The sequence below is a fragment of the Ammospiza nelsoni genome, chromosome 1 (assembly GCF_027579445.1).
Source record: "Ammospiza nelsoni isolate bAmmNel1 chromosome 1, bAmmNel1.pri, whole genome shotgun sequence".
Taxonomy (NCBI): domain Eukaryota; kingdom Metazoa; phylum Chordata; class Aves; order Passeriformes; family Passerellidae; genus Ammospiza; species Ammospiza nelsoni.
The window spans coordinates 100,510,936-100,532,618 of NC_080633.1; the positions used below are offsets into that span (position 1 = coordinate 100,510,936).

Sequence of the window (21,683 nt, forward strand, 5' to 3'; positions counted from 1 at the left end):
TACATACTAGAACAAGTTTTTCGCTGTGAGGAGGCTCAGGCGTTGGAATAGGTTGCCCAGGGAGGTAGTGGAGTCCCCCTTCCTGGAGGTGTTTAAGAGACGCCTGGCCCTTGCGCCGGGTGATTTGGGTTACGGGGTCAAAGTGGCAGTGCCGGACTAACGATTGGGCAGGGTGGTCTTAAAGGTCACTTCCAACCTTGGCAGTGTGAAAGGTGGCGCTGTCCCAGCAGGGCACAGGGACTACGAGTCCCAGGGGGCCGTGCGAGAGGGGGGGCGGTGCTCGCGCCTGCGCAGTGGGAGGGCGCCGCCGGGCCTGAAGGTGATGGTGGGGACGGGCGCCGCCGCACGTTGCGCGGGGCGGGCGGGAGGGGCGTGACGGGAGCGGCCGTTGGTGCCAAAGGCGCGTGCCCGAGGCGCGCGGGGCCCTGAGGAACGGCGCGGGCCCGGCACGAGGTACCGGCGGGGCGGGAGCGGCGGGATCGGGAGGGATCCCACTCCGGCCCGGCTTGTGGGGGGATCGGGCTGCTGGCGCCTTCCTCCCGGCTGTGCCTTCCCGGTGCCCGGTCCGCCTTGCCTGGCGCTGAAGGATGTCGGCCGCGGCCCAAGAAAGCAGGGTGGAAAGAGAGATTTCCTGGTAGGGAGGTGACGCTGGATGGGCCTGGGTGTTCCGCCGTGGGCTCCTGCTGCAGCATCTGGGTGGAGAGGAAGGGCTCTCTGGGTGGGAGCTTAGGCTGTGACTTATTCACGAAGGGCAGCGGCGATCCCGGCTCCCCGGTGCCCAGTGACAGGAGCCAAGGGAACGGCACGACACTGTGTCCGAGGAAGTTCAGGCTGGATATTAGGCGAACGTTCTTCACCCAGAGGATGGCTGGGCACTGGAGCAGGCTCCAGGGAAGCGGTCACAGCACCAGCCTGGCAGAGCTCCGGCGTTTGGCCGCAGTCTCAATCACAAGGTGTGATTCTTGGGATGTCCTGTGCAGGGCCGGGAGTTGGCCGTGCACAGGACATCGATGATCCTGATGGATCCCTTCCAAGTCAGCGTATTCCATGGTTCTACGTTACCACTGAAGGACCGCGGCTGGCTTATGCCCCTTAAGGGGGTTCTCTTCCTAGACATGCCTGTGTCTTGTCTTTTCAGAAAGCTTGAAGTGGCTTTAGAAATGTTTTGTTGTCCCCATGTTACGTTTCTCATTAGCAATCCGCTCCTGTTAATTAAGTATATCCAGGGAGTCAGAGAAGTCATCAGAATTTTTGTTAAGGCTGTTAAGTGAAACATGGATCTATGTCAGCTATTACAAACTACTTCAGCCTCACTAATGTCTATTAACAAAACTCCCTCTACCAACTGTCCTGAAAGAGAACATTACATTGGACAGCACTACATGAAGTGTCCTAGAATTCCTTACCAAAGCCAGTTCTTAAACTGAAAGTGTTCTTCAGTTTACCCCAAGGTGTCATTGCTGGTACAAGTATAAACATAAAATGGTTTGCCAAAGTTTTGCTGCATTGGGAAGAGATAGGGCGCAGGTTCCTCGTTTGGAACGTGTTTTGCTGCCTGTGCTTATGTGACTTGCAGCTGTTTCCGTGTGGGAATTGCATGCACAGAGGATAGTATGTCCCCACTGTCCATCTCCATGGAGGTGGGGGTGACAGCAGGTGTTTGTCTCTTTTTCTGTTTAATGGCTGTTTAAAGTAAAAAGGGTACGACTGACCCTTGTGGCAGCGTTACTGAATTGCACTCACTGTCTAAAAGGCACTTCCATCAGGAAATAAAAAAAAATAAATCATTTGGTGATTTGGATAGGTGGATATCAGGTAGCTTCCACATGGCAAAGACTGAGTAGATAAATTCAGACTGTTAAGGAGTCTGTAAAGAATGTAAGAAGTTAAAGACTTGTCTGGTGGGACTGTGTGCAGGTCTGCTTCACAAGCTATAGCGCCTGTAAGAAAAGTTTTGATCGGGTTTGGTTTTTAAAAGATTCTTTGTAGTTCTTCTGCTGTAGATGGTCTTTTCTGCAGGTAAAGCACCCCAGCTCTTGTGTATGCTCATAGGTATCACTTGGAAACTGAAATGTGTTTTTGCAAGACAGAGAGCTCTTGATATCCCCTAATGTCAGATAAGAGCCCTCAGTTTGCATCTTGTCACATTTCTGGATCTGCAGGGAGTTTGTTCTAGTCTTGAAGACAAGGGCATGAGAAATTCAACCACAAGAGCAGGAAGAAGACTGATTTTTAAAAACGTAAAACTGCTAATGGAATCTCAGCAAATTCCTTGTAATCAGTTTAGTCCTGCAGGTTGGAAAGACAACCCAACTTAGTTCTTTTCAGTGTTAAATCAGATGGTTGAAGATGAACTAATTTTCAAAATTAGATGCTGAAGCAAGTTCATAATCATCAATATTTCAGTATTAGGAATGGAATGAAATCACTGAAAGGACTGAGACCTGGGCCCAAAACCTGATGGGAATCTTCCTGGACAGCCAGGTGTCATCAGAATGGATCATAAGGATTTTACCTTGATATGCTGATAGGTAACTGCATGGTTCCATCACTTTAGATCAGGGATCAAACTCAGGGTCAGAGACTCTTAATGACAATTATGTGCCCCTGGTAGATTTTTTTGCTTGAGATGAATGGATTGTGCAGTGAGACAATAACAACAACAACAAAAAAGAGCACTGTTTTAAGTTACAGAACTTTTTCTTAATTTTTGAGTTTTAAATCGTGACACCTCTAAAAAACGCACATTATTCTTTTTGTCCCTGCCAGTATAATTCCAGTGAGAGTAAAATGTTATTATTCAGTTAAAAAATCCTTATGATCTATTCTGATGACACCCGTGATTCTATTTTCGTAAATTTAGTTGTGTCTTGAAGGTACCAGTACAGGTGTTAAGTCCAACACACTTTGTCCATATTAAATTTTGTCCAGAAATTGTGATTTAAGCAGGTGCCGACAGGCCAGAGTGGTGTGCCTACTTAGGACTTTTTGTCTGGTGAAGACTGAAGCCACATCTTCTTTTAGGCATTGGCATTACACAGTAGGATTTACTCTGTTTGGAACTTTGTGCTTCCTCTAAAAATCTCAAACCCATTGTAGCCCAGTGCCTTCCATCACTCAGTTTTCCTCTCATCCTCTTCAAATGAGACACGTTTTTTGTTATGTTTCCGGACATGACCCTGCCCTGTGGAAATAAATTCATCTGGATGGTAAAGCTCTGTTTGTTCACATCAGGAAATGAAAGGGACACTTAGATGGGCTATAAATTTTAATTCCCTGCATCTCCTGTTTTATCTTGTCCTGACAATTGACCTTGATCCTGTGTAACAGTTCTTATGTAAACCAAACGAGTTGTGTGGCTGTGATTGTGGCTTTGTAGAACATTGCAGCAGATATCCCCTGCAGCTCTTTAGGACTTGCCATGTCCTTGAGGAGAGGGATGGAGCAAGGGAGTGGTTGTTACTACAGTCAGGTGCTCATAAACAAATTATAAAACAAATCAATAACTTTTTTTCCAATGGATTAATTTTTTGGGTTGGAAATAAAAATGCAGCAAATCTCTTCCAAAAGTGGCTGGTGAAAGATTTTAGTAAAACGTGACAGCACTTGCCTTTAACAGCAGTGGTAGTGCTTAGCCCCAGCGTGAACCAGGCGGTTAACTATTCTCTCTTAATATCTTGTGAATTTAAAAACTGGCTTTACTGATGTTAAAATTAGATGGCATCCTTTGCTTCCTGCTGTCTCAGGCCATAGGACAGTACTTTCTGATGAGACATGTTTCTGTGCTGAGCCACAAGCCTTGGGCTTTGCTGATGACATCTGGCAGAAAGCAGCGTGCTTGCAAAGGTTGCAGTGTTGCAGTCACAGGATTCCTTTCCCAATCTGAATACAGCAGTGTTGTAATGCTGCTGCTTCAGACTGTGAACAGGAATGTTATTAGGGTTCTGATACTAAAGTCTCATCACAGCTCCTTCTGGTGTAAAGACACAGCTCTCTGAATCTGATGCACTTTCAGACACTTGTAGATGGTGTAGTTTTGTTGTTTGCATGCTTCTGGGCAAGAAATGCTGTGTAAGGCAGTAAACTGAATAATGGGCAAGAAGGTGTAGCCACTCTGGTATTGAGACCTTAATAAAAATATTTCTTTTATAAGAACTTTTCACATTCATTTGTAGAGATGTTGGGAATAGCGTTTACTGAAAATTAGATGAAGACTGTGGTTTTGAGTGTGTGTGTGTTCTGTAAATGTTATGATCAGCCTCTTCACACATAATTTTTCAAGATATTCTGATTGATACTGCACATATTTCCCCATATGGAGAATTTGAATTCACAACAGAGAATTCAGCACTTACTTTGAATATTTAGAAAAGATTTGTACTGGAAGTGAATGTCTGCCAACAGTAATTCTGCTGAAAGATGAACGTTCTGTATTTTTTGCTGGGAAAAATGACAGCTTTTCAGTGTTTGAAAGTGTGAAATAAATGTGGTGAGAGAATAAAAGAAAAAATCTTGAACCCAATGCTTCCACTGTGAATTCTGTTTTTACGGAAGCTGGGATGTTTTTTTTCCAGTTTCATGCTGGTTTACTTTTATTCCTACTTTGTTTCTAATTGTAAGGCGAGTTCTTCCTTGAGAAAGTTTTTTGGGCATCTTTAGAAGCATTTTGGGTGAATTTGATGAGTAAAAGACTTGGTACTTAGAGGTTGTTAAGTGTCTTATGAAATTATTACATAATATAATTTGCCCTTAATGTATTATTACAGATAATACTGATAATACTGTTGCTTGCTGTTGGGTTATGGATAGAAGAAACAACAATGAGGCAAGACCTGTAAAGATCCAAGGTGGCAAAAATGGCATTTATCAAGGCTAGAAAGGAAACAGGTTTGGTAGTCACTGTGGAAGGTGGGGCAGAAGGCTCTACAAAGCTGATTCTAAGATCAAAGTTTAAGCATATTCCTAATAAATGCCTTTTATAATTAGTCACGATAAAGTATTTGAATATCTACGATTGTATTCTGTAGTTTGACTCTGGCTGGGTGTCAGGTGCCCACCAAAGCTGCTCTACCCCTCCTCTCCTCAGCTGGACTGGGAAAAGAAAATACAATGAGGGGCTCTTGAGGTGAGGTGAGGGCAGGGAGAGATCAGTCATCGCTTGCTGTCATGGGCAAAACAGACCCAGTGTGGGGAAATTGATTGAATTTATTACCAGTCAAATCAGAGTACAGAAATGAGAGGTGAAACAAATCCTAACATTTCTTCCTGGCACTCCTCCTTCCTTACTGGGTTTAACTGTGCTCCCAGTTCTCTCCCTGCTCTTCCTCTCCGTGGTACAGGAGGCCAGGGAAGGGGGTTACAATCCATTCCTCACATGTTTTCTCTGCCACTCCTTCTTTCACAGGGGAAAAATTCTTCCCCTGCTGCAGCAGGGGGTCCTGCCCATGGCAGACAGTCTTCCACAAACCTCTCCAACATGATTCCCTCCCATGAGCTGTAGTTCTTCTTTAACTGCTCCAGTGTGGGTCATTTTCCACTGTGTGCAGTCCTCCAGGAGTAGCCCATTCCAGCATGGATCCCCTATGCAATCACAAGTCCTCTCAGCTAACCTGCTCTAGCATGGGCTCCTCTTGCCCCAGGTCCTTACAGGACCTTCTCCAGTGTGGGTTTTCTACAGGTTCACAGCCTCCTCCTGGCATCCACCTGCTCTGGTGTGGGCTCCTCCAGGCTGCAGGTGGATCTGTGTTCCTCTCTGGACCTCCATGGGCTGCAGGGACACGGCTCCCTCACCATGGTCTGCATCACAGGCTGCTGGCTTGTCTCAGCTCCTGTGCCTGCAGCACCTCTCCCTCCTCCTTCACTGACCTTGGTGTCTGCAGGGCTGTTCCTCTCACATGTTGTCACTCTGCTCTTCCCTGGCCTCAATTACATCTCTGCAACAGTTTTTTTTCCTTCTTAGCCGTGTTATCCCATGGCTCTACCACCATCACTGATGGTCTCAGCCTTAGCCAGCAGTGAGTCTCTCTTGGAGCTGGCTGGCAATGGCACTCTCAAACATGGGTGAAGCTTTTGGCAGCTTCTCAAAGAAACCACCCCTATAGCCCACCCTCCACCAGAACCTTGCTGCACAAACCCAACCTTTTGCATCTGGGCAAAAAGGCTGAACTTTATTTGTGTCAGCACCATCTGTTTTTGTAAAAGTCACTGTATCTGCAGTGTGTCTCTAATTGTTTCATTACATTTTTCATTAATAAATATTTTATTACAATTCCAAAGACTTTAAATATTAGTTATTATCATCCACACTGTCTATATCAGTGATGTGCTGAGTGACCAGAAAAGCTATGAATTAAAAAATGAGCTTGGCTGCTAGAATCCAAGTTGCAAGTAGCAGGAAGTCTTGAGCAAGAATTCGGTTTTTGGCAGCAACCTTTTGACTCTCATTGACGACTCTATTAGTGAAAAGAGATGTGCACTACAGCTCTGAATTTCATCATAAAAGACATATCTGAACTCTGAACATAGAACTAATAACCATATTTCCAGTGCATTTCAGTGTGTATTAAAGTGTAGAGTCAAAACACTCTCAGTGATGCTCAATGAGTTGAAAGAGGTGTCAAATAAAATACAATGTACTATTGAGAGGGAAGATCCTAAGAGCTTCTCAAATAATGTTTTGATGAAGTGTAGAAAACTGATCTGTGTATTTTTTTGTTCGTGTTTTAGCATCTAACCCCTCATCAGTTTAGTTGTGGGTTAGTTTGTTTTTTTCCTGAGGGAGTTCAGAGTCATATGCAGGAAACTGTAGGTCTGAGGCTTGCTTATGTGAAGTCCCTTTCCTGCCCCTGTTAGTTATCCAGTGGAAGCTTTCCACTGCTTTGTACACCAGACCACTACACACATACCCCTGCAGCCCCACACCTGCATGGCAAGGCTGGAAACCCTCTGAGAGACAACCACAAGTGTTCTAGGAGGAATGAACTACTGATACCTTAGGATTCAGAAAGCTACTACCTAAGTGGAGTAGAAAGAGAATCAGATCTTATTTTGATCATTAGCCTAAAGTGGAAGGTAGTGTGAAGAAACAGATTAATACAGCCCCTGCTCTTAACTAACATAAGGCTTTTTTGGCCTTTTTTGGCATAGATATATAATATGCCTATTTTTAAGCTTAGTTGCAATCTATAAGCATAATTTCTCTGCCTTGCTTATTGCATACATGTCTGTAGAGTGATAAGTGGACCAAAAAAAATCAAACCAGATAGCACTTTAAAAGCCAATTTTTTCTTTGCCATGTGCCTATAATCTGAGAGGCTCTGGAACTGATACAGAGGATGATCCAGCAGCACTTGTTGGACGGAATCATACACAGCAGAGACCTTTTTTTGAGTTGTACTTACATAAAAATTCAGTAGAGGGCAGAACGAAACTTGTGAAAGAAGGAGCCAGCGGTAACAGATGGAATAGCACCAGCCATTAAAACCAGTTCTGAAGAGCAGAAAGCACTACAGGTGATTGTGATCCTTTCTTTGAGAAGCATTTGAGAGAGAGCATTCACATCTTCATATAATGGTCAGCTACATGCAACCTTAAAATCTAGTACTTTCCATCCCAGAGGAAAATGGAGTTACCATGGACGTATTGACTGTGTTAAGGCTCCTGTTTAGCATTCCAGATGTACAATTCAATACACAGGCATTGCATTACGTTCTCCTCCTTTATTTGTCCTCTGCATCCAATGTGCAGACTTTACACATGTCTGCAGTATCTTTTATTCTTCCTAAAGCTACTTCTTCTTGTCCTTTTTAATATTTGAGTATCAGAAGATTGTAGCAGTGAAGATTATTCGGTGTGTAAGGACTGTGGAAAAGTTTATTTTACTTTTTTGTTTTTGCTTAGGGTGTTTTAGCAAGAAGAGTAGTTTAGGTAAAATAAGAGTAACAAAGTTGTTGTCTTTTTTCCACTTAGCAGTGTTGAGTTGTAATAATATGATCAATTAAAAAATTATAGCATAGCATTTACTAAGTGAAAATAGTGTAGAGGTAGGGTAGGGCTAATGCTTTAGGGTTGTCTGTCTGCAAGGGTTTAGTCTTTTATCCATTTTAACATGATTTTACCAAGTTTAAATAAATTCCACTGTGACTTATTTTGCATTACTCCCTTTAACCTAAAATGTGGTGTTATATTTTCAGACAGCCCTGAGTGGTAGACAAAACTACACAGCTAATGATGCCCAAACTTCAAATTACAAGCAATTTTCTTAGTTTAGAATGAATAACAGATAGTTTTAGTAATACTGCAAAAGTAGTAAAGATCAAAATAGAAATTCTAAATGTTCATTCATGCACTCAAGGTATTAATACAAAGCATAAAAAGTCCCTGTGCACTGCCACTTTCCTATCCATGCTTAGTGACTCCATGCTGTACCAACCCTTTCCAGTTACCAAGAGGTTTATAGTTTTATTTTACATTGAATTTAAGAAAAACAATGCTTTGCATGTATTGCACTAGTCTTAAAATTATTTTAAAATATGTTCCCAGACTTTTAGGATATGTTTTCAATTGTGGTTTTCCTATTTTCTTATTTTGGTTTATAAGCTTGGCAAAATCAGTTTTGGGGTTTTTTTATATACACTGTCAATGAGTGCTTGAAAAGAACAAGTTAAATCTGAAAACAAGCTTAGGGGGTTTTTTATTGTATTTAGTAAAAATATAAGCAATATGGTGGTGTTGTTTATTAAACTGAGCTGCTTGGATGAGAGCTCTGTATTTGCTTTTTATGCCATCTGAAAGATGAGTTGAAAAGGATTTCTGAAAACTTGATTTGTTTCCTTTCTAAATTCTACTCTGTCTGCCACACACAATTCTTTAAGTTTTCTAGATTTTACACTAAATATGACAAGAATGTAAATTAATTCTCTGTTTCCATAGAAAGGTGCCTTGGGAGTAGAAAAAGCTCATGGATTTTCATTGGGAACTCTCCTGTGGTATAATTAATGTTCTTTTTTTAAAGAACAGAACAAGTGAAAATGCTTTAAAGTCATCCATATTTACATATTGTGTCCAGAGTGTTTCTGGTACAACTGAGAAAATAATCCAGTGTTCTCTGCATATACGATACCCTCAATTCCCACAGATGCTTTCTGACCTCTTTTACAAACAAATTTAACTCTAAAGTTTTTGCCATTATCTTAACACTAAAGTTTTTGCCATCTTTTATGCACTGCCAACTTCTTGTATTTTAATTTTTCTGGTAACTCAAAAACATTAATTGTAGCCGGGTAACCATTTTTAGACAAATTATCCTGATGAAAGTTTCTCTGACATGTTTTCTCTTTCCAACAGTAAATTTCCACAGCAGCCTTTGCCATACCTGTATTGGCCAGGCCTGTTACTTCTGTGTTTTCCAAAGATCTCCCAGAGTTTTTTTGGCATAGAACGTGTTAGCACACATCCAAAGCCAATGAGTCTGCGACAGTCACCTAAACCAGCTCTGTGGCATTTAAAATTCCTGAGCTTCTTTTGTCCTCAGGAGCAAAAAGCAAATCTAATATCTACTTCCTAATTATCACTGGAAAGTAGAGCAAATGCAAGAGCTAGGATGCTTTTGTAGTATATCAGATTTATGCCAAAGCTGATCTGAATTATAACACAAGTACAGAAGTTTCCTAAGCAAAACCTCCAGCACTGCTATGAGAAGCTGATCTGTTCTTTTCCTTAAGAGGCCCCTGGAGTACTCCGTTTATGTCAGAGGCCTTGTTAGCAGCTCACCACGAGACAAGGGTGCCTTTAGGAATTAAATGGATGTCCAAGAATCCCAACCAGGAGTTTGTCTTGAACAGCCAATATCTCTACAGCTCAATTTGCAGTCTGCTTGAGATCTTACTAAATAGTTAGCTGGGATGTGACAGTGCTGAAGAGGAGACCATATCACAAGTGTCTGTGTAGCATTTCATGGTTTCTGTAGCTAATATCTATTCTGTCACTGACCACATGGAGTTCTTGGAGCAGAGAACTTGAGTTATATTTGTCCTTAGACAGATTTTTTTTTCTTTGTGGCATTTTAAAGAGAAAACTAATAAAGTAATCTAAGATGTTTTAAAACGCCTTTCCCCCTGCTCCCACCCCACAGATAAGTGCTTTCTCACCTTGGTATTTGGAGCTTGTACCTTCTTGTCCTTTTCTGTATCTTTGCAGCAGGAAAAATGTTAAACACGCTAAAATGAAGAAGCAACTTCTCACAAGTCACTAGGTGCAGTTGTGGGTAACATTCAGGTTACTGTCCTGACTTCCTTAGAATCTGAGTGTTTTTAACAACCTAAAGTTACAAGGGCAATTGTATAGCTTGTGTAGCTCCAGTAATTTCTTTGAGAAGTATTATGCTTAGACAAGAAATTCTTGTCTCAGATCCATAGGCTGACACACTTCCTCCTGCCTGTTGAGTGCACAGGGTTTTAGGAACTTCCTCTCACTAATTGTCTTAAATCACAAGTTTCTCTGTATTCATCTCATGTTTTAGAGGGATGAAACAGCTAGTTTCATATATATTTGTATCTCCAACCATAATAACTGTGTACTTTATATGTCCTGATAAAAATTTGTTTGCATTGTTGAGCCAAGTAACTGAAGTATAACAATTGAGCAGCTGCACCCATCACCTCTTTAAAAATATTTGCTTCTTCAAAATGAATTTACATAGTGTATGCTGTATTAATGTGTTCCTTTATTCATATGCCTTTTCTACATCATGCTGTAACCTTTATAATAGTTCCCTCATGCCGTGCTTCTGGACAGCAGTGTAAAACTCAATGTACCAACACTTCAAAAGGGCTCTCCTTTGTTCATTTAAATAAGCAAAGCATTTCCCTGTGAAACACAGTAAGGTCATTAGGAAAACTTTTACCTTGTTTCAAAAAATGTTTTCTTTTATGCTCTCAAACATAAGCACTGTCATATCTTACCCTTTCCTTATCTATCAAGCTATTGTGCTTCTCCATATTTTAAAGTGGAGAAACAAACAGTAAGCAGTTATGCAGAATATCACTAGAACCATACTATCTGTTTACAAGGTGCAAAACCTCTTCAGGGTCTACTGTAGATGTTTAGATAGCATTCCTTTTGACCTACCACATCATGCATCATGGAGAAAAAAGCCTTTAATTAATGACTTTCAAGTCCATCTGAGTCTAGGAACAAAAAGTGGCATGGAAATTCTTGTAATAGCCCCAAAACCTTCTCTGCTCTAAAGCCATTGGTGACATTCTATATTTAAGTTTTACATGGTGCATGTAACTTGGTGAGCAAAGACCTTGAAACTCATTTACTGATCACAGCAGTGTCATGTGCTGCCTGACAAGCATTGGACACAGTGCTGACCCACACTCTGGAGAACGGAACCATTTCCTCCCCAGATGTTCTGCAGCCACTGTGCTGGGTCAGAGGTGCTGGGACAGTGCTAGAATGCAAAACCTAGAAACAGTGCTCTGAGAAGTGCTGCTGTAAATACACTACAAAGAATGGAAAATATTCAGAAATTCTTGTTCAACTTCTCAGTCTTGTGCTGAAGAATGATCTCTTCCCAAGGCTGCTGGAATGCAGTGTCCTGTTAATAACATAAATTACTTAAAATTATGGTTTCCCCCATGCTGCAATTTGCACAGCTTGTTTGAACCAGATATTTTTCAATAGGGTACTGGTGAACAGTAGAAGTCTGACTCAAGAGCCTCCAGATTCCCATAGGTGGATGCCTTTTGCTGAGTCTGCTGGCTGGATATTGAGAAAATCTACTTAGGGCAGACACTCAGTGCTGTGTACTATTAGTGAGAGAGGAAAACAGTTCTCTGTGGAGAATGTTATCCCTCAGGAAAGAACTGTAAATGGCAGTAGGCAAGGAATGCAGTTGTCATGTTCCAAGTTTGTTGTTACAATTTCTATAAATCAGTTAAGTAGTTGGCATATGATGGAGTGCCATCTGAACACTTGAGTTTTAGTGAGTGTTTTCACTACTTCTTGTTTTGAGAAGCAATTGCATTTGGATTTCAGAAGTAAGCAAGAATCTCTGCTTCTTGTAAAACTAGACATACCACATGAAGTCTTAAAGAAAACTGAGTTGTGGAGAGCCAGTACCTGTAGCTGATATACTGCTCCATGAGCAGCAGCAGCACTTCCTGACTCCCACCAAGTTCATACTCTGTCAACAGGACAGAGGAACTGCTTCCTTATATAGAGACACCAGTTCCTTTTTCCCCATTGATGCAGTACCTTTTGTTAGCAGGAGTCCAACCAAAGTGTGTGTCACAAGCAATGCAGAGGTTCCCAGGGAGTTTGCAGCCTGGGAATTTGTCTTGTCCCCACATCAAACATTGTAATTCTAGTAATTTCCATTAATTCAAGTACAACAGTAGCATAAAACTACCTAGAAAACATACAGGCAGGACTGTTCCAACAGATCCATTTGGATTATGAAACTTTCCTCTCTTGGAAGAGAACAGTAATTCAAAGTTGAGGAACTTCTAAAATTACACAGAAAAAATCTCCCATTAGCATGTCAGTATTCTAAAGGGAATTTACACCAATAACTTTTCAGTTGCAATTTTTCAGGTTGATCAGAAATAAATCTTCACAGGATTAATTTGCTCTTGTTGCTATCTCTCTAAATGTGCCCTTTTTTCACTTTAGCAGGGGCCTCAATGTGTTCAAGACATATATTTGAAAGGTGGGGAACTAGTGGAAGAGTTGCAACTTTTTGAAGATACACACCTTACCGTATCTAGAAAGTAAAAAAGGGTATGTATGGTTTCCATTTCTTTTTTTTTTTTAAATTCTTCCTGTGTTAGGAAGTATTGATCATTTTCTGCAGCCTAGAAAAATTCACTGCTAAAGCACCTGGCATATATCTAAGGTGAAGGGAAAGCATATATGATGTTTCAATTAAATTTCAATGATTTCTAGTTTGGATAAAGAATTGTGATAAGTGAAAATGGAAAAGCATTAGTAATGTACAAAACTCGTAAGGTAAGTAACTTAAATGGCATTTGTTACATCAATTAGCATCACCTTTTTTTTGTTAGTTCTGTAACTTGCAACCATTGAATAAAGGAAAGGAACAAGTATTTCACAATTTCAAAGCATGCTTTTTGGGGGGTAAAAATTATTTCTATGCATGCAAAACTAAATTCCTTTCTTCTTTGTGGGGAAGCTCTCAATAGTTGTTTCAAACTTTCAGGAGTAATTGGTAAATATTCAAAATCATAAAGTTAACTGGGTTATTCCACAGTTTTAAAATATTCTTTGCATTGCAGTGTTTGGAAAATTGCAATTCAGTCTTGCTCATGTTAATACATGACATTCAACAGTACCTTCCCCCTTACTGACAGGTGTTACTGACAGACTGTTGCAGTTACATTTGTTACTATGTAGGCTATTGCTTGATCATTAATAATTATTTCTATTGGACTTTTTCAATTTTATGAACTTCTATTGAAAATAGTATAGAACATGAAAAATTTTACCAAAACTAAGAATGCACTCGCACCAAAAATAAATTTTAATTGCACACTTACTTCAGTGAATTTATAATGCATTTATGTAGGCTCAAGGTTCACTCAAGTTATCAGATGCTACTATAAGTGAAGTTTAAGGGTAACTTTTCAATGGCTGTGCCAGGTTATGTAGATAAAAGCAGAAGTAAGTAGATTCTTAAACTCCTAAGAATGTTTTTTTGGGAGTATTGCAATCATTTTAGCAGTGAGGAGCAGAGTATGTTATGTGAAGGGACTATTTTAGTTCAGAATGCTGAAAAAATTAGAAAATTATTTCCTTCATTTCAGAACATAACTATTTCTGCAAAGGAAGATAAAGAAAACCTCTTTAAAGTAGAATAGGAAGCCATTTAAATTTTGAGAATTGTAAGTGGCGTTGGAGCAAGCAGAAATCACATCATTGAAATGCAGTTTGTTTACTCTTGTTTCTTTTTTACAGAAACTTCATCCACACTTCTCCAAAATGCAGCGGAGTTTGCTCCATTCTGCATCTCAGCTGGCTCATGGGACGTGTTGGTTCTTCCCTCGCACCGGTGTCTTTCAGTGCTTAAAAGGACAGTCTGTGCTGCCTAATGTGGGATGCAAAGTGATTCTGGCACTGGACCCTCCTAAACGATGTCTTCATGCAGGTGCAGCTCACTTTGCCTCAAAGAAAACTGCTTTTCCATCACAGACAGCAGACACTTCTCACAAAGTACCAGAAGAGAGAAATCCTTTGCCTTCGGCCACTGATGCGCCCAAGCAGAGCCCTGCAGAGTCAGATTCTTCAGAACTTGATCCATTACAAGATAAATCAATTAGTCTTGTTCAGAGGTTCAAGAAGACTTTTAAGCAGTATGGGAAAGTCATGGTTCCAGTGCACCTTGTGACTTCCAGTGTATGGTTTGGATCCTTTTACTATGCAGCCATGAAGTAAGTTGGTATTTTGTTGCAGTGCCCAGTACCATGGTTGAATTGAGATCTACTAGTGAATGGACATACAAATTATTCTTGCCTGTTAAAAAGTGCCTTTATACTTAGAAGAGAAATGTGGCTACATTTTTGACTAAAGCATAAGGGTAATGTTGGAAGTATATAGGATTCATGAGAGTGTCATGTAGATACTATTACCATGCAGTTATTGCTGTGTACCAGGTATGGTGCTGACTTTTACAGGTATGCTCATCTCTCCAAAATGATGAATGGATGTAAACAGCATTGAAATTATTAGTAATCTCTCAAAAGGTAAAGATAGGGATTTGGAATCCTGATTATGAATGGCTAGTTGAGATCTTTATAGACCTTTTTTTTTTGCCCTTGGACTTCATCCCCAGTCCTTCCTCATAACTGGATTTTCATTTCATGGATTTACCTCCCTTAGCTGTTCACAATGTGTATCCCCTCCTTTTTTGTTTCTGTTTCCTGTCTTTCCTGCCATCCACTGAAAAAAATGCTGCTGTAGACCATGCTTTTTAATTGAAGATTAAATATCTGTGTGGTTAAAAAAAAAACAAATAAACTAAGTATTCTAATTTTAGTTTCTTTTAGTTACAGCATGTCCTAGACACCATTCTGGAAAATGGCATTTATCAGAAAAAACTACTACATCAATTATGAGCTGCTAGTTTGCTAGTTCAGATGAAAGAGGTTTTATTTATCTGGAAATAGTTTGCTAAATATAAGCAAATGTTTATCTCTGGACTGCTGGTGTTGTATATTTAATAATAGAAAGCATGAAACAACGAGGTTTGTGGTGGCAAGGATGGAACTCTGACATCAGAATGCCTTACTGCACAAGTGTTTGTTTTAGTTACTCTAACCAGCTGGCATAATTGCCCTTTCTGGGAGCTATAGATCCAAATGTCATTCTAAATTTAGCTCATGTCAGAGGAATAAAGGTCTTGAACTATAAAAATATTTTGCTTTGAATAAATTCAGGTTGATGCTTATGTCCAGACATTTCACATTGAAAATTACTTTTCTTGAAACTCTAAAGCCTGCTGCTAAAGTAGGTATTTGGCAGATGAAAACAACTGAAATATTCAACTAGAAACGAATTAAACTAATTATAACAAAGCTTCAGTTTGTTATACCACAGGAGCAGTGCTCTCTTGAAGTGGAAAAATAAGTCTCAGAATGACTGGTCATACAAGACTAAACAGCAGTGGTTAATGAAATGGCACAGTTAGAGCTGTGTTTCAGCTCCTACTTAGATCTCCATTCCCTACTCTGGGAATTCCCTACTCTCTACTCAGACTGTAGGTTCTAGTTAACTGTTGGTAAATTACTGCCTGTTGTTGATGCTAAAGTGATTGCATGCTCAGAAGAACACTTAAAATATTAGATAGAAATAGATAATGGTACCAATAATATAAACTGTCAAATATTGGAAACTCACATCTTCTATAACTACGTGTAGCTTTCTTCTATAATATAAAGATGAGCTTTCCTTTCTCTTTTGGTGTTTTCCTGGATGTCAAATAGAAAGAAATTGTTATAGGAGCTCCCTCCACCATCTTGACAGCTTATATTGACACAGTAGAAGAACTGAGCACAAAGCCCCTGAAGTCTTGTCTGTGTGACATGTTGCTTCCTTTTCTTTTGCCACATTCCATGTTTGATATATTTAGAAGTGAATGGAGAACATTGTCTGAAATTTTAATAGAAAAAGAAGGTAATTTTAGGCAAAACAGAGCATGAAATTGAACATGCACAGCTGGAACCTGAGTAGCTGTCTTACCACCATTACATCTACTTACCTCAAACATAAACTGGGACACAGGTAAGTTAGAAACCATTCCATCCAACAGAGATAATATAAATGGGTCACCTTTTGAAATGCTGAAAAGAACATTAATTTTATTAAGGTCAGAAACATAAATCTTGTAAGTTTATTGTTTAGATAAAAAAAATTTCTTTTCAAATTATGAAGTTTGTGTAATAAAGAAATAGTACTCTACTGTTCAGGTTTCAAATTCCCATTCAAGTTACCAATGTTTTTCTCTTTTATAGTGGGGTGAATGTTGTTCCATTCCTAGAGTTGATTGGCTTACCAGACAGCGTAGTAGACATCCTGAAAAATTCCCAGAGTGGAAATGCACTAACTGCATATGCATTGTATAAAGTAAGTATAATTATAGTTTGTAAATAAGCTCTAAGTCTTGCCTGGTGAACTAAACAGGGTTTACTTGTTTACAGCAGAAAGAATTAATTAGCTTTCTTCGATAGCTGCATGTACTTAAGCATTCATTTTGTGGTAAAAATAGTCCCATGCAAGTTGATATGCGTCCTGTGTTCCTTCAAGGAGTCTATCTAAAATAGACTTCAAGGAGTATTTCTAAAATAACTTCTTTGCTGCAGAAGTATTGCAGCCTTCTGAGATGACAATTAAGTTATTCTTCTGTATCCCTGACATAATTAGCAGGGACAAAGGGGTTAAGTCTAAACACCTCATTGAATTTCAGATAAAAGGACAGTTATTTTTATCCTAAATGATTTTTTGTCTTCCCCTTAGATGTCCATCACTCTCAAGTATTTTCATTATCATTTGAATCAATTACTTATATTCAGGTTTGGGTTTCCTTTTGTTGCTTTATACGTGCAAAGTTTGTGTTTGGGAAACTTGAAACATGTCAGACCATTCAAAAAAAAAAGGTACAGTATTCGCTGTACATGCCACTCAATTTGTTTTGTTTCTAAAAGTGATGTCCTTCTTGCCTGTTTTCAAATGGGTTACTTTCCCAAACAAAATGTGAAAGTACGACTCTTTCCAACTTTTCCTTTGCCTAAAAGAGACCAATAAATAAATACAGTTAAATATAACGATGTTGTTATAGCTGGGAGATCTGGAAGTGTTGGAAGAAACTCGGTGTTCACATGCAGTCTGTTCTGAATTGCATCAAGATGCCAAATGCTTGTCTGCAAGCTGCACAGGGAGGGTTTGTGTGTTGAGTTTTTTTAAGGGAGATCTAATGCCCTTGCTGGCTCTGACAAAATGATACTTAAAGTAAAAGGTATGCATTTCTAGGGGATGCACTGTAAACTGGCTTATTTCATTATAAATTGAAGATACCTTTAGAATCTGACACTGGTCAAAATAGATTTTCAACACAAAAAAATACCTTTTGCTGGATGTTATTTTCCTATTTTATCTATGTGGTGTATTCTTTGGTTTCTTTAAGATTGCAACTCCTGCCAGATACACTGTGACTTTGGGAGGAACATCTGTCACTGTTAAATACCTACGTAAGCACGGCTACATGTCCACACCACCACCAGTAAAGGAATACCTACAAGACAGGATGGAGGAAACAAAGGATAAAATTACGGAGAAGATGGGGGAAACAAAGGATAAAATTACGGAGAAGATGGGGGAAACAAAGGATAAAATTACGGAGAAGATGGGGGAAACAAAGGATAAAATTACAGAGAAGATGGAGGAAACGAAGGATAAAATTACAGGGAAGATACAAGAAACCAAAGAGAAAGTTTCATTTAAAAAAATAAAGGAGTAGGAGAGATGCTTAATTTTTGGATATATCAAACTTAGCACTTTAACCGTTTGTGAGGCAGGATATGCAAAGTGCACTTCTGAGCTTTTTTTTCTTTTTTTCTTTTATATTTTTTACCCTTTGTCTGGAGACGACAATTGCTACATGGATTTAAAGGTTAAAGTTCCTTGGGGAAGAGGTTGTGACCTAAAAGTTTCAATTTTCAGAAGGAAAAGTAAATCTCAGATTAGAAGTTAACATGTCCCTTGGTAATAATGTTAAGAATTACTCTTTCCTCTTTTTTTTTTCCCCACACCCTCTTCCTCAAAATGAAGGCGATTTCTGCCAAGAGCCACTACTCTGTTCTTCTCCCATCATAGTGCACAGGCATGGTTCCACTAGACTGAGTCTTCCATTAAATAAGAATGAAGATTTCTCTGTTGGGAAGAGCAGCATGTTTAGATTTTTAGAGCACGTGGACCCAAGCCTCTTCAATCGTGATCATCTCTCAATTTGGAGCAGACCGTTGTCAATGATACTGCACATGAAGGAATTTATGGATCAGCTGCTCGGCAGGAATTCATTACAATGGCTTCCTTGGCTTCAGCCAGGCTGCTGTGGTTTATGGGCTGAGACTATGAATCTTTCTTGAACAGTGCATCTCTTCAGAAATCTCAACTGAAAGCTATAGGAAGATGAGTTAATCACAGTAGCCATACTGTCAAGTATACTTTGTTTCCTGAAGTTGATTTACAGTACAAAGTCATTAAAATCAATAATTGTATATTAAACACTAGGATTTGTTCATTGTGTTAAAGTTTACAAACTTGCTCTATTTTATTTTTGAAACAAAAAAAAATTGAAAGAAAAGTTTATTTGAGAAATTGCTATACTAAGGGGCTTTTTAAACACATGGAAAGTTAGAGTTAAACCCCAAAGTTCCTCCTCCTCCTCCCTCAGTAAAACAATTTGACTAAAATAAGCATGATTTCTGAGACAGCGATCACAGTCTACCAAACTTTTTTCCCCTAGATTAAGTCAAGCAAACACTTATTCATACCTGAAGGCTGGAATGCTGTCCCAGATGTATAAAGGACTAAAGTTGAAAGTGTTCTATTTGGCTGGGCAGGCAAACTTCTCTCAGTTTTATTCAAATGTAGGCTGAATTGAAGTCTGTTTTTCCTATTTCTACTACAGATCTCACTTTGTAGCAACTCAGCATGTGTAAGTTGTTTAACAAAGGTGCTTTTTTCAGGGGGATATGGGGAAGCAATAGAGTTGGATCCTGAGCATTGCAACTGACTGGAGTGAAAAAAATACAGCTGACGAAGTATCAGCTCTGCCCCATTGTCCCATTCTCATTCAAGTCACTGAGGGCTTCTCCATGTTTAAGTGAGTTGAACTCCATTAACTTAATTGTGCAGGATTCATTACATACTTCTCTGCCTCTGCCCACATGTTAAATAGTAACTGCAATCTAATGCCTACCTCACAGGGGTGTTGTGAGGAATAATCATTGTATATTCAGTGACCTGAAGATGTAAAGTGCCATGTTTCTGATAAAAATTATTTTAAAAAATATTTCTGTGAACTCTTACACTGCTACGTACTACTGTAAAGGACTAGAGTTAATAGATGCTATTTTGTTTTTCTCTTTTAGTGTGCTTTTCCTTACTGTCCCCCTGAACACAGTCTTCTGATGTTGGCATTTCTTCTGATTTCCCACTTTTGGGGGCAGTGTTACCCATGTCCTGCAGGACCCTGCAAAGCCCAGAGTGTGCCCCAGTAACATTGCATGATCACTTTCAGTCTGGGGCCACATATGGGACTCTTTCAGTGCAACTTACACGTGGCAGGGATTGCACAGGGGCACCTTGGTGTCCTAGGATGAGTTTTTAGCCCTGAGACATGTTAGAACTTGTTCATTACAGCACCTCTTCCTGCCCTTCCCCTTGCCCAGCTGGCCTGTGACCACTCCAGTGTTTATTGATCCATCTCTACTCATGCCAAGTACAAAAGCTGATTGACCTGGAGTTGACTGTCCTGTGTGATCATTTCTGTGGCTGCAGGAATAGCTCATGGGGACTCTTGCCAAGTGCCTCCTCTGTGTAGGTGTTCAATTTTGCCGCATGGAGAAGCTTGAGGAGTTTCTGGGACAACCACTTCCTCCATCCAGCATGTCAATTGACAAAGCACAGAGTTACATGGATCCATTTATACAAAGCCAGAGGGGAAATCTTCAAGATTTTAGAAGTCTGACCTGGAGAGCTTTTGTGACAATTAGTCACATGCTTGATGATCTTGTCTCAAATTGGCCTTCTATGGAACCTCTGCCTTGTTAGTGCAGAGAGCACCTGGGGAGTTTCCTGGGCTGCCCAATGAATGTAATGCCACTTGGTGCCCAGCAGGTACCCAGCCATTCTGCAGTTTTAACTAAGCTAAAGTTGACTTCTGTCCTGTATCTCACTTATAAATTATTGCCATGATACTGAGGTGCAGTTCTTGTTAGTGACAGTCTGCCTTAGCGTGAGTCTGCATGGCTGGCAGCCAGGGGCCACCACCCTTTGAAGAGGCCTTGTGCCTGCACTGTGCTGGCAGGCTGGGGCAAGCAAGGGGCACCTGGGGACAGCGTCTCCTTCTGGTGTCCAGGCCAGCACAGTTGGCACACTCGTGTGGCAGCAGTGTCCCTTAAGGTGGAACAGCATCAGTGAGAGCCTTCAGCAGCAGAAAAGGACAGGGGAGCAGGTGCCATGGCTTGGGAAAGCAGTTTGGCCACAGCACCAAGAGCCCCTGAGGCAGCCCACAAGTGACCCAACCAAGGGAGTGCCCAGTTGACTGCCAGGAATCCTTGGTGAGGTGAAAAGCCCAGAGAGAAGCCCAGCAGCATCTTCTATTGCCTGTGGGACCATTCAGTGAGTTCTACCAGGGCTTGCCTTTTTACCTCTCGCTGTTCAGCATCCTCATGGGAAAGGGCTGTCCTTTCAGGCTCTAGAGGGTGGGTGGGGGTGTGGGTGCCTCCACCTCTGCAAAGCTTCAGAAATCTGGTGAGACCAGGACTGAGACATCTATCAATACATGTACAGCAGGGAAATGGCTGCTTTGGCCACCTCTCCCACTGCTGTCTGCTGCCAGCCTCACATGTAAACACCACTGCACAGCATCACCAAGGGGCTGTACCTGAAACTGTGCCTGCAATTGGGATCCCAAGATGAGGCCAGAGTACATGCTGTGATCAAAACAGGGAATCTGTGCCAAAATTGGGGCCCCAGGATGGAACTGGAGTAGATGTGAAGGTACAAGCAGGGGGCAGATCTGAAATCACAATCCAAGATGTGACTGGAGCTGAAGCTGCAAACCAGTGCAGAGCCAGAGCCAACATCACAACTCCCTACTTGGCTTGGGCCTAAGTTGCTGCTCAAGATGGGGAAGAGACAAAATCAAAGCCCAAGCACTGTCCAGAGCCAAAATTGCAGCTAAAGGTGGGCCCAGAGTCAAGATAACATCCCTACTGGGACTGGAACAAAAATTATGGCCCAGTATCAGGACAGAACAGCAATCACCACCTGAGGCAGTGCCAGAGCCAAAAAGTTCATAACCCAAGATGGGCTGGAACCAAAGCCTTGGCCAGAGTTAGGGCCAGAGCCTACACTGCTGCCAGACTGCTGTGGCACTC

The 21,683-nt window shown here is 40.7% G+C and overlaps 1 protein-coding gene across 1 annotated transcript; it reads left to right on the top strand.

Annotated features, from left to right (window-relative positions):
- The first annotated feature begins 380 nt into the window (after positions 1–380).
- On the top strand, positions 381–19,664 carry FAM210A (family with sequence similarity 210 member A). The gene is made up of 5 exons (XM_059483537.1): positions 381–453; positions 12,679–12,786; positions 13,981–14,453; positions 16,533–16,644; positions 17,702–19,664. The coding sequence occupies exons 3-5, from the start codon at positions 14,005–14,007 to the stop codon at positions 18,032–18,034; spliced, it is 894 nt and encodes a 297-aa protein (XP_059339520.1). The 5' UTR covers positions 381–453; positions 12,679–12,786; positions 13,981–14,004; the 3' UTR covers positions 18,035–19,664.
- The last annotated feature ends 2,019 nt before the right edge of the window (positions 19,665–21,683 follow it).

Coding starts and splice junctions, on each gene's coding strand:
- FAM210A (XM_059483537.1), top strand. CDS start 14,005: ATGCAGCGGAGTTTGCTCCATTCTGCATCTCAGCTGGCTCATGGGACG. Junction 14,454..16,532: donor TTTTACTATGCAGCCATGAA/GTAAGTTGGTAT, acceptor TCTCTTTTATAG/TGGGGTGAATGTTGTTCCAT. Junction 16,645..17,701: donor CTGCATATGCATTGTATAAA/GTAAGTATAATT, acceptor GGTTTCTTTAAG/ATTGCAACTCCTGCCAGATA.